The 18,126-nt window shown below is 35.1% G+C and overlaps 1 protein-coding gene and 2 long non-coding RNA genes across 3 annotated transcripts; 2 read left to right on the top strand and 1 right to left on the bottom strand.

Annotated features, from left to right (window-relative positions):
• The first annotated feature begins 996 nt into the window (after positions 1-996).
• LOC140827156 (uncharacterized) lies at positions 997-1,991 on the top strand. Its single transcript, XR_012116919.1, has 2 exons — positions 997-1,374; positions 1,718-1,991. It is a non-coding gene; the product is annotated as an uncharacterized lncRNA (long non-coding RNA).
• A 1,152-nt stretch (positions 1,992-3,143) lies between these two features.
• Positions 3,144-6,643, bottom strand: LOC140827157 (uncharacterized). The gene is made up of 2 exons (XR_012116920.1): positions 4,988-6,643; positions 3,144-4,795 (listed from the first exon to the last, which is right to left on the bottom strand). It is a non-coding gene; the product is annotated as an uncharacterized lncRNA (long non-coding RNA).
• Positions 6,644-6,938: 295 nt separating this feature from the next.
• LOC140827155 (probable glycosyltransferase STELLO2) lies at positions 6,939-17,953 on the top strand. Its single transcript, XM_073189767.1, has 4 exons — positions 6,939-7,676; positions 7,869-9,108; positions 16,834-16,960; positions 17,406-17,953. The coding sequence occupies exons 1-4, from the start codon at positions 7,226-7,228 to the stop codon at positions 17,868-17,870; spliced, it is 2,283 nt and encodes a 760-aa protein (XP_073045868.1). The 5' UTR covers positions 6,939-7,225; the 3' UTR covers positions 17,871-17,953.
• The last annotated feature ends 173 nt before the right edge of the window (positions 17,954-18,126 follow it).

The raw sequence follows: 18,126 nt of genomic DNA on the forward strand, positions 1-18,126 counted from the left end.
TGGGATTCCATAAAAGTCAATAAAAATTTATCAAATCCATAAAAGTCTATCATTTAAAAAAATCATTAAAAATCATCAAAACTCTGAATTGAATACACCCCACTTAGTAATTAACTAATGTTTTTTGATTAAAAAAATATGTATATTAAATTTTTTTTAGTGTTTGTTGATTTTAGCATAAAATATATATATATTTTAGATATGATTTACTGAGATAGTTTGAACATGTAGATAAAATAGATATAAATTAGAGAAAAAATCGAAAAATGATTGAGATATTCACAAGAATTACTAATAAACTAACACCAGCAAACTAAACATAAAATGTCCACAAAATATAAGGGAAAAAGACAACCACTCGTGATAATACTTGAAATTAATACTTTTTTATTTTGTAATTTGTAATAAATGTTATTATTTTAATCATGGTGGGGCCCCACCAATTTTTTGAGGTATTTCACTATTTCTTGTCTTTTTGCATGCAATATCATATTCATTCTCTTTTTTCTTTTATTATTTTTAACAGCTGTCTTTCCCATTATTTCTAGTTCTTGTTTTTTTTGTCCTCTAATCATTTTTATTACTTAAAATAACTTATTTTATGCATGATAATTAAATTGTTTTTACTGATTTATTTTATGATTTAAATTTCTAGTTAAGGAATTTAATGTTATTTTCGACAGAGTTTTAATGATTTTTAGAGATGATTTCGAGGCGATTTTCGGAGAAGGATATATGAGCACGATAAAAGTTAAATTATGATTTTTATGAGGTAATTTTTTTAGAGATGACAGACCATTTTTTATTTTGAGAATAATACATATTTTATCAATGATTATAGGTGAGCTAAAATTTTCTACTATATTTTTTATTTTTAAGCTCTCCTTTAAATAATATTTTGCCATTTTAATATTTTAGCACTTTTAATTATTGAAATAGAAACTTTTCAAGTCTATAAAAATAAAAGGAGGGAAACCTTTCTCCAAAACCCACTTCACGTGAGAATCATTAGAGAGAAAAATAAAGGGTTTTCAGAGGAAGATCGATAAGTGCAGTTTTTTTTTCCGACTTTGATCGCGTTCGGGTGTCTTCCAACATTCGGGATCATCTCAAAACCATCTTCTCGTGAATCATGCCTGAAAAGTTATGCCATGTATCCACGTTTTGAATTAAAGATTCACGAGACTGCGCCTTTAAGTCATTTCCAGTAAGAATTGTTCGATTTTATTTATATAATTATATGTGTATATATATCTTCGTGTGTGTGTTTGTGTGCGTGTACGCGTGAATCTATGCAGAGGGCAGCTCATGCGTGGGCTGGTGTGGAAATTTCAAAAGTAAACACAGAGGTTGAAGATTAAGGATGGACCCAACGTAAATGTTTTAGATAAATTTTCTTGCTTGAATTTTTTCAAAAAGTGGCTTACAGTGGGTGTACGTAAGTTTCTTTTTTTTAAAAAAAAAAAATTGCATACTTTGGCACTTTGTGTTTCCGCCATCAATTTTTTTTTTTTTAAAAAAAATTGTTTCATTGATTTCTAATAAAATTACAGACATTATATCTCTGATTGCGTGTGCGATGTTTATTTAAGAGGAATATGATTCCTCAATACACTCTACCAAGAAAGCATAAAAATTGTTTGGAGGATATTGCATTCTCCTTGCTCTTGAATTTATTTATTCTAAAATAATTAAGAATTTTGATCAAATTTTCTAGGCATACAAAACTATCAGTGAAGCAATTAGTAGTGGAACAAGTGGTAGTAAGATGCATCGAAACATCTTGCCAATGGCAGGGATCATGGAGAGAGATGCCAAGATCTCCGTGTGGATAGATCTTGAAAACTGTCGTATCCCTTGACGCTCTAAGAGAATTGTGATACTGCAGCAATGATATGTCCATCACTGCATATGCGGAAATCAAGTTATCCCCGAGAGACAGAGAATATGGCTACAACAAAGCAGAATCACACTAGTACAAGTTGAAGACATAGGTATTCATATTCATTTTTATTTCATTGATTTTAATTTGGTGGCTTTCATTTTTTTGATATAGGGCAAGATGCAACAACACACAAAATGTTGGATTTCTGACCACATAAACTAGCCTCCAGTTAATTTTCTGATCATATCAAGCACACTGATTTTTGGCCCAAAATGAATACTTTGAATATGAATGATTATGATATTATGATGACATGTCATCTTTTCAAGTACAACGACCTTCCTCCAGCAAATACTGTCATGTGCTGAAACCAGTTATTAATAAGAAATTTGTCCTCTGCCCAAATAAAATTACGCCATTAAATTTGTTGTAATAGTAACATGGTCTTCTTGAAATTATCGGTTAAATTTCGTTGTCATGGACTCAATATAATTTTTTCGTTCAATGCTTGTGAATTGAAATGATGATTCCGAATAGAAACATGACAAATTACAACTAAAATATTTAATGGTCATTCGTAGAGGTGGTCGGTACGGTATATCATACCGAAATTTCGGATACCGTATACCGTATCGAAAATACTGGTATAAGAAAAATGATATTGTTACCTTACTAACTTTTTGGTATACCGAAAAGTCGGTACGATATCGGTAAAATACCGTCATACCGAAAATATATATATAAAAATTCATTCTCTTGTAATTTCAAGGCCAATGATTACCAATACTTAACAAATCTCTCAAAACAATCAAAGAGACCAGGAAAGATATATACAAAACAAATCCATAAAGACAATAAATACCAACCGCAACATGTGTCTGGAGATCCAAGACATCAATAAACACTAATAAACTTCAATCGCAACATGTGCGATTTCTTCATCTCTTATCTTTGCAACAATGTCTGAGGTCCTGTGATTTCTAAAACCTATCAGCTTTTCGACAAGTCGAGGCTCAGTATCCAGTCCTCTAGCTAGCTATAAGGTTAGGATATAGAGATAATACTTCTCAAAAGTTTAAATTCTCAACTATGAATAGAGTTGCTTCACTAAACTTTGATTTGGACTATTCCAACATGATGAGTCCAAAAAAAAATTAAATTCTTTATTTTGATACGGTGTCGATACATATCGTTTTATACAAAAAAATATTTTTTAATATATATATATATATATATATATATATATATATATATATATATATATATATATTATTTCGGTATATACCGAAAATTTCAAATTCCATACCGTTACTATACCGAAAATTTCGGTATCGATGCAATACTGTACCGAAAATTTCGGTATACTAAAAATTTCGATAAATTCGGTATTTTTCGGTACGGTAACCTCGGTATACCGAAAATTGGGTATTTTTTCCACCCCTAGTCATTCCAAAACTCTTATAAAAATTTAGCGTCAACTTTTATTATGATTCAATAACAGTTATAATATGATTGATGGAGGACGATTATAACTATTTTTATTTTCTAAATATTTTGAAAACATGTTAGAGTGAATGAATGCCATATTAATTGAAGTTTTGAAATTAATGGTATTAAAAAATTTTCCGTCTAAAGCATCCAAATTCATATTGATATCAGTATTATTTTTTTCGTAATAAAATTATACGGATTAACATAAAATCATAATCTAATACTTTACAAAGAATATAATGCGACATTTTTAGTATCATATTATCGATTTTTTTAGGTATATGCAGCGTTGTGTGTGTATTCATTTCCAATTGTCTAAAGAAATAGGCTTATATTACTTAATGTTATCCTCAAAATTGAAAATAAATAGACAATGATCACCAAAAGACTAAGCTCTTCGTCACTTATGATGTACAAATTGAATTGGTTTATTCAGTTCCATTTTGGGTATTTTTGTAAAAGATCAGTTAAACTTATAACATTAAGTAATATAAGCCTATTTTTTTAGACAATTGGAAATGAATACACATGTAACGCATATATCTAAATCAATAATATGATACTAAAAATTTCGCATTATATTCTGTGTTAAGTATTAGATCATGATTTTATCTATGTTAATTCGTATAATTTTATTACGAAAAAAATACTGATATCAATATGAATTTGGATGCTTTAGGTGGAAAATTTTTAATACCATTAATTTCAAATCTTCTCATTCACTCAAACATGTTTTCAAAATATTTAGCAATAAAAATAGTTATAATCGTCCTCCATCAATCATATTATAATTGTTTTTGAATAATAATAAATGTTCACGCTAAATTTTTATAAGATTTTTGGAATGACCATTAAATATTTTAGTTGTAATTAGTCATGTTTTTATTCGGAATCATCATTTCAATTCACAAGCATTGAACGGAAAAATTCATATTAAAGTCCATGACAACGAAATTTAACGGAGATCAATTTCAAAAAGACCATGTTACTATTACAACAAATTTAATGGCGTAATTTTATTTGGGCAGGGGACAAATTTCTTATTAATAACTGGTTTCAGCACATGACAGTATTTGCCGGAGGAAGGTCGTTGTACTTGAAAAGATGACATGTCATCATAATATCATAATCATTCATATTCAAAGTATTCATTTTGGGCCAAAAATCAGTGTGCTTGATATGATCAGAAAATTATCTGGAGGCCAGTTTATGTGGTCAGAAATCTAACATTTTGTGGGTTGCTGCATCTTGCCCTGTATCGAAAAATATGAAAGACACCAAATTAAAATCAATGAAAAAATGAATATGAATACTTTTGTGTTCAACTTGTACCAATGTGATTCTGCTTTGTTGTAGCCATATTCTCTGTCTCTCGGGGATAACTTGATTTCCGCATATGCAATGATGGATATATCATTACTGTAGTGCCCCAATTCTCTTAGGAGTAGGTTTTTCATAAGACGGTCTCACATATCTTTATTCATGAGACGGATCAATGATATTCATATTTACAATAAAAAGTAATAATTTGACATGAAAAGTAATACTTTTTCGTGGATACCCATATAGAATATTTGTTTCACAAAATTGACTCGTGAGACCGTCTCTCACAGGAGTTTTGTGTTCTCTTAGAGCGTCAAGTATGTGACAACTCAGTTTTAATAAACATTTGGTGAAGGGATATGTCAGTTTTCAAAATCGATCAACACGGAAATCTTGGTATATCTCTCCATGATCCCTGCCATTGGAAAGCCGCTTCGATGCATCCTACTACCACTTGTTCCACTACTAATTTCTCCACTCATAGTTCTGTATGCTTAGAAAATTTGATCAAATCTTAATTATCTTAGAATAAATAAATTGAAGAGTAAGAAGAATGCAATATCCTCCAAACAACTTTTATGTTTTCTTGGTAGAGTGTATTGAGGATTCACATTCCTCTTAAATAAACATCGCACATGCAATCTGAGATATAATGTCCATAATTTTCTTAGAAATCAATGAAAGAATTTTTTTTAAAAAAAAAATTTATGGCCGAAACACAAAGGGCCAAAGAATTTGATACAACATTCTTATTTATGAACAAAATTCATAATATTTTAAGTAAAATCTTCCAACTCCATTTTAAAATGAAAGTAAAAAGACGAACTGCTAAACTTTTTGTCTGACTAACCAATCTCTACAACAAACCAATACTTCAACAGTATCAGGTTTCATTACCCCTTAAATAAAAACGTATGAAATGTTGGCGTTATGAAAAAAGATATAATTGATTTGGGTGAGTTCGGATTCATCGGTTACCTTATTCTTAATTCAGATAAACCCAAACACAACATCACCCAACCTAATTTTTTGGGGTTAGCTTTCATATCCAATCTAATCTGACCCCAATCCGGACTCGATATTTTTCGTGTTGATTCGTGTCTAAGTTCATTTTTGACACCCCTAAGAATAATATTGTTATTTTGATTCAATGTTTCAGTTGAATTAGATAGTCAATCATATCAAGCCAATTAAACGCAACCTAAATCAATAATAAGTTATCTCATATGATGCGTATTGTATTCTGAAGGATTATACATCATAGTTGAAAATTTACAAAGTGTGATCTCGAATAATTTCAATTTCACACCTAATTAATATTTAATTATTGAGGTTAGGACGTTGCATTCCATGGTTTTAATTTCATTTTCATAATTCAGTGAGAACGTGGATGATTGATTAATGTGATTGTTATTCAGTATTATATAAAATAATTGAATTAATATATCAAGGTATAGTTTGGTACACTGGATAAAAAGGGATATATAAATAATCCTCATTATCTCACGTTTGGTACCTTTTAGAAAGCCCATGATAATATCATGGACCTGTGATAAATAATTTTATACAAGAATAAAATATATCTTTTATGAGATGTGATAATTTTAATTTAATATTAAAAAACACAACAAATGACTTAATTGCCCTCAATATATAAAAATCATAAACATTATCATTATCTCATTTCACGCCCCATCAAATAAATATTTTTATTTATTATATAATATGATAAATATATAAATGAACTCGAGATAATTATATAAATGTTTTTTATAAATCTCAAGAAAATTATTATTATCACTCGATTAACTTTAAAAATTGATATTTGACTTCCCTCACGAAATCAAGGGTTCAATTATCATATTATATAATAAATAAAATTAGGTAAAAATAAATAAATTATGCAAGCACTGTCGACGCGTTAACAGATAAGAAACATGAACTCAAACAATAACTTTGAAATTATAAAATTTATTATGATAAGGTTAATTTTGTCATTACAATCTAATATATAAATTTAATCAATCTTATTAAAATCATATCAAACATTAATATCATACATCTTATTTATCTTTAACTTATCTTTATATTATATATCATATGTTTATCCTATCATTAGTATCAAATTATGATTTAAATTTAAATATGCAAATCCATGAAATATAATTAATTTTGTTATTATGTATTTAAGGTGGATGCAAAAAAAAGTAAATAAATCCAAGTAACAAGGCATAACGGTAACTTAAAGAACAAGAGTCTCCCAGTCTGTTCTTGTCACCGAACTTTGTTGGATTCAACCTTAAGAAACATCATCCCCACCCCATTTTCTGTCGGCAAATCCCACCGACGTGTTTCTGATCCCAGATTCCTCTTCTCCCCACATCGAATACACGCGGACTCTGTGTTGGAACAACCAGACTCTAGTCAGATGTTGTACTGAATCCATCTCCACAGTACAAAATTCGGCCATCACTGTTACTGTCATTGGCAGTGGGTTTCTGTCACTGGATCCGAAACTGAGCCCAGATGTTGGTCCAAGATCGCGATGCCCCGAAGCCCCTCAATCACCGATCAAGGAACAAATTCCGTTTATTCCCGCCCAAGAATCTTGATTTCTCCACATGGGTTTCGGAGAACATCTTCAAGCTCGTCACGATTCTCTTTGTCATCACCACCGTTTCCGCTGTGTTCTACCTCCGAAACTACTACACTGCTGGGGGAGACGCGGCGGCGTTGCTCTGCCTTCAATCAACTCAGTCTCGTTCAATCCGCCCCAAGTTTCCTCAAATCAATTGGAATTCTATTCCCCGAATTGTTGATAATGTCACCCCGTTCTCGGCCTTTCGGTCTGAGAAATGGATCGTTGTTTCGGTGTCGGGTTATCCCTCCGAGTCATTGAAGAAAATGGCTAAGATTAAAGGGTGGCAGGTTCTTGCGATAGGGAATTCCAAGACCCCGGAGGATTGGAAATTGAAAGGTACTCTTTGTGCTAATTGCTCATCTTCAGTTACTAGCTGAATGTTGATTATTTCTGCACACTAGTGAGTTGCTAATTTACCATAAATTCAGCTTGTATGAATGAAATTAAGTTTATCAGTTTATTAATGTATTCACGATTCTTTTGTTACGAAAACGGAGAATCATTTTGTATGATTGTTTATTTTAACAGGTGTTATTTATTTGTCATTGGAAATGCAAGCTCAACTGGGATTTAGAGTGGTCGATTACTTGCCCTTTGATTCTTATGTCCGTAAAACTGTTGGGTATTTATTTGCCATACAGCATGGTGCACAAAAGATTTTTGACGTTGATGATCGAGGTGATGTGATCGATAATGATATAGGAAAACATTTTGACGTTGAGTTGGTCGGGGAGGGTTCGAGACAGGAGATTATTTTGCAATATAGCCACCATAATCCTAATAGGACTGTTGTGAACCCTTATATACATTTTGGGCAGCGGTCCGTTTGGCCAAGGGGGTTGCCCTTGGAAAATGTCGGTGAGATTGAACATGAGACATTTTATACCGAGGTTTTTGGTGGGAAACAGTTTATTCAACAGGGAATTTCGAATGGATTACCTGATGTGGACTCGGTTTTTTACTTTACTAGGAAATCGGCGTTGGAAGGGTTTGACATTAGATTCGATGAGCATGCCTCTAAAGTGGCGTTACCTCAAGGTACTATGGTTCCGGTAAATTCTTTCAACACTATTTTTCATTCTTCTGCATTTTGGGGGTTGATGCTTCCGGTCTCGGTGAGTACAATGGCTTCGGATGTACTGAGGGGATATTGGGCCCAAAGGCTTTTGTGGGAAGTTGGTGGGTATGTCGTGGTATATCCTCCCACCGTTCACCGGTATGATAAAATTGAAGCATACCCTTTTTCTGAAGAGAAAGATCTTCACGTTAATGTCGGTCGCTTGATTAAGTTCTTGGTGGCATGGAGATCCAGTACTCATAGGTTGTTTGAGAAAATTTTGGAGCTAAGTTACGTTATGGCCGAGGAAGGATTTTGGACGGAGAAGGACTTAAAATTCACCGCTGCATGGTTGCAAGACTTGCTTTCTGTTGGTTACCAGCAGCCTCGATTGATGTCCCTTGAACTCGACAGGCCTCGAGCAAATATTGGTGATGGCGATCGAAAGGAATTTGTACCACAGAAGTTACCGTCTGTGCATCTTGGGGTTGAAGAAACGGGAGTGGTGAATTACGAAATTGGGAACTTGATAACATGGAGGAAGAGTTTTGGCAATGTTGTGCTCATAATGTTCTGCTATGGACCCGTGGAACGTACAGCATTAGAGTGGAGATTGCTATATGGAAGGATATTTAAGACGGTTATAATTTTGTCAGTGGAGAAAAATGTGGATCTTGCTGTGGAGCAAGGGGATGCCGACCATGTTTACAAGTAAATTCTCCTTCTCATTTCTAATTTCAATTTATTTTTCTTAGTTCATATTGATAATCATCCTCCTTTTCCTGTTGTTTACTGTAATTTTTTATATGCGTACTTATTGATTAAAATGTTATTCCACACATTGGTTTCTTTAGGTAAGTATATTTAATAGTTTTGCAACCATTTTGAATTTAGCAAAATCAGAGAGAGAATTTTTCAAAATGCTCTCTTCCCTCCCATTTTCCTATTCCCAGATCTTCCTCTATGTTCAGTAATGCTTTCCGACATCTGAATCCTCCGTTCGCGTCGGGCATCCGGGTCCGGTGCCGGTCTCCGGTCGCCGATCTATACGGTCTCACGCCTTGGGGTTTTCCGTTTTCTCGCGATTTATCGTTCGTTCAAGTCATTTCGAGCAGCGTTTTCTTCGTTCCGTAACTATGTCATCGGGCAGAGAGCAAGAGATAAAGATTGAGTACAAGTTGTTCTTACTCAAGCTGGTTAATGGGGGAACTTCGCTGAGGTGGACTGAAAGAACTAGGAATGCTAGCTATGTGTTGGATTTGGAACGAGAAGAGGCACGCTGGTTAAGCTCAGTTATCAAAAATGTTATTATTAATCCTCAGTCTAGATGGGATTTTAACCGACTTCGGGGCACAAATGCAACAATTGTCGCCCAAAGGATTGCCAATAGAAGAGGCCGATTCTTAGAAATTTCAAGATTTAGTAACATGGGGAAAAAAAAGAGTATTATAGTGCCAAGCGGGTATAACTCTCAAGGATGGATAAGGATTTCTGATATCCTCATTAATCTATTGACTAGGCAACCTCAGAGGAGAGATTTTCCGACCATCCAACAGCCACTCAAGATAATTGATCGGCCTTACTGTCAACATTCGAGCAATGTTAGGGATGCATATATCAGAAGGATACCGGAGAGAAATTGGAATGAAGCTCTTATTGTCTCTAAGGAAAAAGTAAACACCTCGTGGGAGCAAGTGGAAATGCTACTAGGACAAGATGTTAAGAGGAAGGTCCATTTACAGATTTTTCAAGCTAATAAAGCGGTATGGTGGCCTGCTTCTCCGAAGGAGTTGACGTTCTTTCGAGATTTGAAAAGAGGATTCTTCAATGGCGGAGTGGTATTAAACTTCGAGGAGTGGAGCCCAAACATCAATTCAGTGGATTCGGTACTCAGGTGTTACAAGAGCTGGATAAAGATTTACGGGTTACCTTGGAATCTATGGACGGAAGAAAGTTTCAAAGCAATAGGGGATCAGTGTGGGGGGCTAATGGAAATCAGTGAAGATACAAGGTGTTTCACTGAATTGAGTGCTGCTAAGATAAGGGTAATTGGTAAGAATGATGGCTTTATTAATAACAGATTGACGATTTTACTGAACAACGACAAACTGGAACTCGGAATTAGCGTCGACACATTTGATTTTAAGGCTTACGAGACAACTCAGAAACAGACCTATGCCCAAGTTTTGGTCAAAGGTATGAGGACAGTAGCAGGCAGGGGGAAGTTTAAATTAAATGGGATCAATGAGGAATTACGGGCGCCTTCCAAAAGTCTAAAGGTTATGAATGAAGATTTGTCGGAATGCAGCCACTCGACCAGTAAAGATTATGATTTGCCTGCAGATCAATCGAAGGCTAGGAAGGTGGCAAAAATACTGCAACGTATCTCCCCTAAACCAATTGAGGAATTCAAAATCTCTCCAGTTCAGTCACTATCGGAAAGAGGAATTCAGGTGTGCAGCAATTCAGATGACAAAGATACTGAGGAGGTTCTGGAATCCATATATATTGGCGATTCGAAGAACACAGAAGTGCTGGACAGTGAACAACCGATTAACTCAGGGGAGTTTCATCAGAATGATGTTGATGATTTTCCACTAGAGGACTCAGATGAAGATTTTCTGGATGATGGCTTTGATTCAACGGATGCAGACAGCCACATATCTTCGCATACGGAAACTTTGCTCAATAACGAAGCAATCGAAGTGGATCTACAGGCTTTGTTCAAAGAAAACGAGGTAATCGTGACTCCAAAAAAAAGCTACTATCCTCGAAAATACTAATCCTTTAGTGGATAAGGTACTTTCCTGTTTTCAATCTTCAACTCTTAATCATTCCTTCGCGTTAAATTATCTTTTCCCTTGTTCTTTCAATGCCTTGGGGTTGTCTAGTGGGTTCTTAGGAGGGGGGCAATCTTCAGTCATTGACAAGTCTGGGATCGAGGGATATGCTCTCTTAGGGAATGAAAGGAAGAATGACAACATTGATAGTGAGAATTTACAGGAGGGTGGCCAAGTCGAGAAAGGAGACATTGAGCTGAGTAAGTCCTCGGGCAAATTAATCAGAGAGCTTGGCAGATTGAAGTGCAGTATAAACTATGAGAAAGGTTCGACCTTGAAGGGATCAAAACGTTGTTTATGAAGATAGTTTCCTGGAATATCAGGGGAGGAGGTTCATCGAGGAAGAGGGAATTAGTACGTTCAATCATTCGCAAGGAGAACCCGGATATTGCAGTGGTGTTAGAAACAAAGAGAATTTCAGTTGATCGTCGTTTTGTAGCCAGTTTATGGAAATCAAGATTCGTGGATTGGGTTTCTTTGCCAGCGGAAGGTAGATCAGGAGGTATTTTGGTGATGTGGGATCCTAGAGTGGTCCGAGTTTGTGACAATTTAGTTGGGAACTTTTCTGTCTCGATACAAATTCATTGGAAAGACGAGTTGGTTTGGTGGTTTACTGCTATGTACGGTCCATGTAAATCAAGGACTAGGGATTTGCTATGGGATGAACTAGCTGGTTTGTATTCGATCTGTGGTGACAGATGGTGTGTTGGTGGAGATTTCAACTTTGTCAGGAATCTGAGTGAAAAGTTAAACAGCAACTCATACACCACCAGTATGCAATGCTTTGATAATCTGATACAGGAGCTGGGCCTTCAAGATCCACCTCTTTTAAATGCTAGGTACACTTGGTCAAATTTCAGGGATAATCCGATTTGTTGTAGACTTGACAGGTACCTATTCTCCGAGGGGTGGAAGGAATTATACCCCACTTTCCGACAGACGGTTCTCCCAAGACTTACATCGGATCATTACCCGATTTTATTGGACACAACAAAGTCAAAATGGGGTCCAACTCCATTTAGATTTGAGAACGTTTGGTTGACGCATAGGAACTTTAAAGAATCTCTACCTACGTGGTGGCATAGTGAAACGATTCATGGCTGGGAAGGGTACAAATTCATGCTAAGGCTTAAAAACATTAAGAAGAAAGTTACAGCATGGAATCGGGACGTCTTTGGGGACGTACATGTTAAAATTTCAGAGCTGCGTAATAAATTGAAACATCTAGATGCACAAGAAACGGAAGGTAACTGGACAATTTACCTAAATCAGCAGCGACGGGAAGCTCGTTGTGAGTTGGAAACATTGATCATTCGAAAGCAACAAATGGAAAGTCAGAAAGCCAAAGTGAAATGGATGCAAGATGGGGACCAAAATTCTAAGTTTTTTCATTCGTTATTACAAAACAGAAAGAACAAAGCAGTGATAGATAAGGTTGAATTGGAAGATGGGACTCTCCTTTCTGATGAAGCTCAAATTCAAAATGCAATAATTAGTTTTTTCACAAATCTGTACAAATCATCGACAGGGGATGGTTCGGGACTTGATGGGGTGGATTGGGCGCCAACAACTACTGCTGATGCTGACCAATTGGAGCTGCCATTCACGGAGGAGGAGATTAAAGGTGCGGTGATGGATTGTGATGGCTCCAAAGCGCCGGGGCCTGACGGTTTCACTTTAGCATTCTATCAATCCAATTGGGACACAATAAAAGATGACCTTTCAAAAGTGTTCGCTGATTTCTTCTCAGATGGCATCGTTAATGGTTTGACGAACGAAACGTACATTTGTCTCATCCCTAAGAGACAAGAAGCAACGAAGCTAAAAGATTTTCGACCAATTAGCCTAATTACTAGCTTGTACAAAATACTGGCTAAGGTATTGACGAGAAGATTGACAAAAATTTTATCCAAAACAGTCTCAGAAAATCAATGTGCATTCATTCGAGGTAGACAGATAATTGACTGTTGTCTTATTGCTAATGAGGTGGTGGAAGAGTATAGAAGAAAAAAGAAAAATGGGTGGGTTTTGAAGATCGATTTGGAAAAGGCTTATGACAATGTGGATTGGAGGTTTTTAGACTTCGTACTCGAGAAGAAGGGCTTCGGGGATAAGTGGAGGAAGTGGATGAAGGGTTGTGTCAGTAACGTTTCTTACTCGGTTTTCATTAATGGCAGACCAAGGGGTAGGTTCAAGGGACAAAGGGGTCTTAGACAAGGCGATCCACTATCACCTTTTCTGTTCAATTTAGTGATAGATGGGCTGGGGAGATTGATGGATAAGGCAAGGACGGGAAATGATGTTAGAGGGCTCGTGGTGGGGAGAGACAAAAAGGAAGTTTCGCACATTCAATTTGCAGATGACACACTCTTCTTAGTTCAAACTGACAGACACATGCTTGCGGTTGTCGATCTTATCAAACTATTTTGCTCTAAATCCGGACTTAAAATCAACTTAGAAAAGAGTTTTCTGCTTGGAATCAATCGTTTGGACGAAGAGATTGACAGTTTAGCATCAGCCATTGGTTGCAAGAAAGAAAATTGGCCAATAAAATACCTTGGCTTACCGTTGGGTGGGAATCCAACGAAGCTGGAGTTTTGGGCTCCGGTGATTTCCAAGATGTCAACCAAACTAGCAAGTTGGAAAAAAGCCTATTTATCAAGAGGAGGCCGACTGACTTTGATCAAAGCAGTCCTTAGTTCACTGCCTACTTACTTCATGTCAATTTTCAAGGTCCCAAACAAAGTGGCAAAACAATTGGAAGCATTGATGAGGAATTTCCTATGGGATGGAGCCGATGGAGAATCGCAGTACCATGTTGTCAATTGGAATCAGGTGTGTAAACCGTTAGACAAGGGGGGATTAGGATTGGGCAGTATTCGACTGAGGAACATAGCACTGTTAGGGAAATGGTGGTGGAGAGGCGCTGTGGAAGATAACTCTCTTTGGAAAACAGTAGTCGGTAGCACTTACGGATTTCACAGTAATGGCTGGGACTTAAGGGTCGCAAGGAACACGACCTTTAAAAGCCCTTGGAAGTTTATCTCTCGGTCCTACTCGACTTGTCAAACACTGATTAGTACGGTGCTCAAGGGGGGGAATCTCATTAGGTTCTGGGAGGATAGGTGGGTGGGTTTATTGTCCTTCAAAGTTGTTTATCCTCACATTTATTCATTATCTACTGTCAGAGACAAACCTATCTCTCAGTTCTTCACGGTGTCCAGTACTCTAGGTAATTCGGTCATATCATGGGATATTAGGTTCAGGAGAGGGTTGAATGATGTCGAGTTGGGTGAGTTCACTGATCTTTTAGGGGTTTTAGAGTCAGTATCTTTGAGTGTGGGTTCGGGGGATGTCAGGGTTTGGTTAGGAGATTCATCTGGTGTTTTCTCTGTCAGTTCTTTATACTCATCATTTTTTCAGAGTACTACACACCCATTCTTTCCCTACTATTACAACATATGGAAAGTTCCTATCCCACAAAAAGTTAAGGTATTCTCCTGGATAGTAGCTTTGGGAAAACTGCAAACTTGTGACAGCATTCAGAGGAGACGGCCGGATCATGTTTTGAACCCACATTGGTGCTACTTATGCAAGAAACACGAGGAAGATCAGGATCATATTTTGCTTCACTGTTCATTCACGACGAGTGTCTGGAACAAGGTAATGCAACATTTGGGTTTCGAGTGGACATTTCCAAAATCGTCAAGAGATATGTTCATTTTGGATAATGAATTTCTCACAGGAAAGGGATTCAAAGACTTCTGGTACATAATCGTTCACTGTGTTTTTTGGTCGATTTGGTTGGAGCGCAACAACAGATTATTCAGTGACAAAGAAGAATCAAGAGATGACGTTTGGGAGAAGATAAGATTCAGGGTGGCGACGTGGACGGTTTGCGTACCAAAGTTTCGGACATACCTATTATCCGATTTGATTAGGGATTGGTGTTATATTTTTTGTTGAACAAGTTACATTTATGGGTTGTTTTCGAATTCGTGGATGGCTCATCCACTCGTATTGTAATCTTTTAACATTATTAATCTAATATATATTAGTTTCTGATAAAAAAAAAAAAAAATAGTTTTGCAACCTAAACATTTGCTTATTGCCTATCCCTAAATCCTAAGCTTTTAGGCCATCTCCAATCATGGCACCACAATGGTGTGGCACCATTGTGGTGCCATGAAATTTCACTCCAATCCAGCACCAAATTTGGCGCTGGATTGGAGCAACGCCAAAACCTGCGCCACATTTTTTTGAGTTTTTTTTTTTATTTTTTTTTGTTTTTAATTTGATTAATTTTATATTAGTGTTTAATATTTAATTAATTAATATTTTTTTGAAATTATAAATTTTTTGTAATTTTAATTATAAAATTGTTAATATTTTGATTAGAAATTAATTAAGTGTAAAAATAAAAAATAAAAAAACACAGATTAAATTAATAATGCGTTAAAATGGTACAAATTACGAAAAAAACAACAATAATTCGAATATTTAATATTGTATTTTTGTTGTATTTTTAATTTAATATCAAATAAACGTGTTTTTTTCAATGATATTTTGATTTTATTAACATATAGTTTGTATTAAATAATTGTACGTAAATCAAATAATTATTTCGTTAATATGAAATAATTAATTCACATTTTAATATATAAATTAAAATATTTAAATATATAAATTTTAATATATAAATTATAATATTTAATTATCATTACATTATCAAGTTACAAATAATTAACATAAAACAGAAAGATTAATATTGAAAAAAAAAGAATATTCTTGGAATATTCTATTGTAGTGTAAAATGTAGTGCAATGTGGTTGGAGATGATTTTAGTGTAACACCAATGTAGTGCAGAATGTAGTGCAGTGGATTGGAGATGGCCTTATACCCGTAAAAAGCTTCTTCCCTATCGTCAACAGAAAAGTTAAATATTAGGAATCTTTCCATTGAAACCTATGGTTGTATTTGGATTTGGGGAAGTATTTAGGAATGACTCCATGTTGGAATGAATTTGAAATCAACCACAGTCACTCCAATAATAACTATTTGAGATTTGAACTTCATTGCCAAGTGTATTTATCCAAACAATCCAATGAATTTGTTATTATGGATTTGAATTCATAGCTTCAAGTCCATCAATCCAAATCCAAACTATATTACTTCACCGATTGGTTCATCTTTTGTTTTTATAGCTTTTCTTCTGAATGTTGTTGGTGGTCATGTTTCTTGGTCAAGATGTCTAGTCTACGTGCCGTAAGAATATACTGGAATCAGGTTTTGGAATGTGCACTTCATGGTTGTGAGTTGTAACGAACCTAGATTAGAAACTTGCAACCGACCATATTTCTCAAGAGTTATTTAACTTTTTTGTTTGTTGAGCCAATGTTGGCGTTCTTTTTGGTGTCTTTGTTTGAACAAACTATTGGGGGCAAAAGTTTTTTGCTTTTCTTTACTGCAGTTTATGGTATGCTGATAGTTGACATTGAAACTCGTCCTGATACTTTTTAATCTTTTTTGTATCATCTAATTATTTCCAAAGCATTTCGAGATATATAATAATGTGATATCATCTTTTTTTTTCCAGGATTTTGCCAAAATTATTTGATAGATACACCAGTGCGGATGGCTTTTTATTTTTGCAAGACGATACTATTCTTAATTACTGGAACTTGCTCCAAGCCGACAAGACTAAGCTCTGGATCACAAACAAGGTAAATAAATTTCTGTCAATGCTAGTGGTGCAAAAGTACACATGGAACTGAAAATTACTCAACTTTCGTATTCGAGCTCAGTTCACACTCAAAACACAAATTATATTAGCTGATTTGAACCGAGTTCAAGTTCGGCACAATTTAATGGTAGGATTCAAGATTGATCCGCTTGGTTTGACCTAATTTTTTTAGTTTTATTAAGCAAAGACTTGAAATATGATGAAATTTTGAGCTCGTTTATTTATGATTGTAGTGTATTAAATATTGATAAATATATTAAAACTCACTAGGTATCAAATAAAGTAATTTAGGCTTGAATATGACGGATTTGATTTGAGTTGGATGTTTTAAATGATAATCAAATAATATTATGGACACTTTGATTTGTTTTAGAGAGAAAAATGTAGATTTTTGTTTACAAATTTCTAAAAACTACTTCCTCTAGGTGTTCAAGTCTTGGACTAGTGTCTCAATTGCTGGCAACTCGGATTGGTTCGCAAAGCAAGCCGATCTGGTAAAAAAAGTGGTTGTCACGATGCCAGCCCATTTACAAGTCAATCACAAAGAAACGGTAAAAGATCACCAAAGCCTTGTAATCTGCAATTCCGAGGTATTCTATGTTCCCCGACGTTTTGTATCAGACTTTATTGACCTTGTTAGTCTAGTGGGCGATCTAGATATCCACCACAAGGTTGCTGTACCAATGTTCTTTCTAGCAATGGACATGCCCCATAATTACGACTCGGTGTTTGATTTTATGATATATAAGCAAAAGCCACAGAGTAACTCCACATTCTACTCCGCCGAAGTACCTGCAATTCACCCTTGGAATGTGTCAAGTGAGCAGGACTTTATTAAGCTTATAAAAATCATGGCAGCTGGTGATCCCTTGTTAATGGAATTATTTTGATGTCAAATTTGAATACTGGGAAATTTGAAGGTCTCGAAGAGGGGAGAATTGAAAAATGCATACCCTTTGGTCGAGATATGTATGCTGCGCCATCTGTTGTACTATTCTTTCAATAGGGAGCATTTCTTGTAGATTTGTTTTTGTATTAATTTTTGCTGAATGTAAAGCTATCTTCACTTAAAGAATTTGGAGAACCACAGTTTTTGTTTATGTTTTGATCTTTGTTACTGGTAATTTGATGAGGAATTTACATTCA

This window comes from Primulina eburnea, chromosome 3 (assembly GCF_022965805.1).
Source record: "Primulina eburnea isolate SZY01 chromosome 3, ASM2296580v1, whole genome shotgun sequence".
Classification (NCBI taxonomy): domain Eukaryota; kingdom Viridiplantae; phylum Streptophyta; class Magnoliopsida; order Lamiales; family Gesneriaceae; genus Primulina; species Primulina eburnea.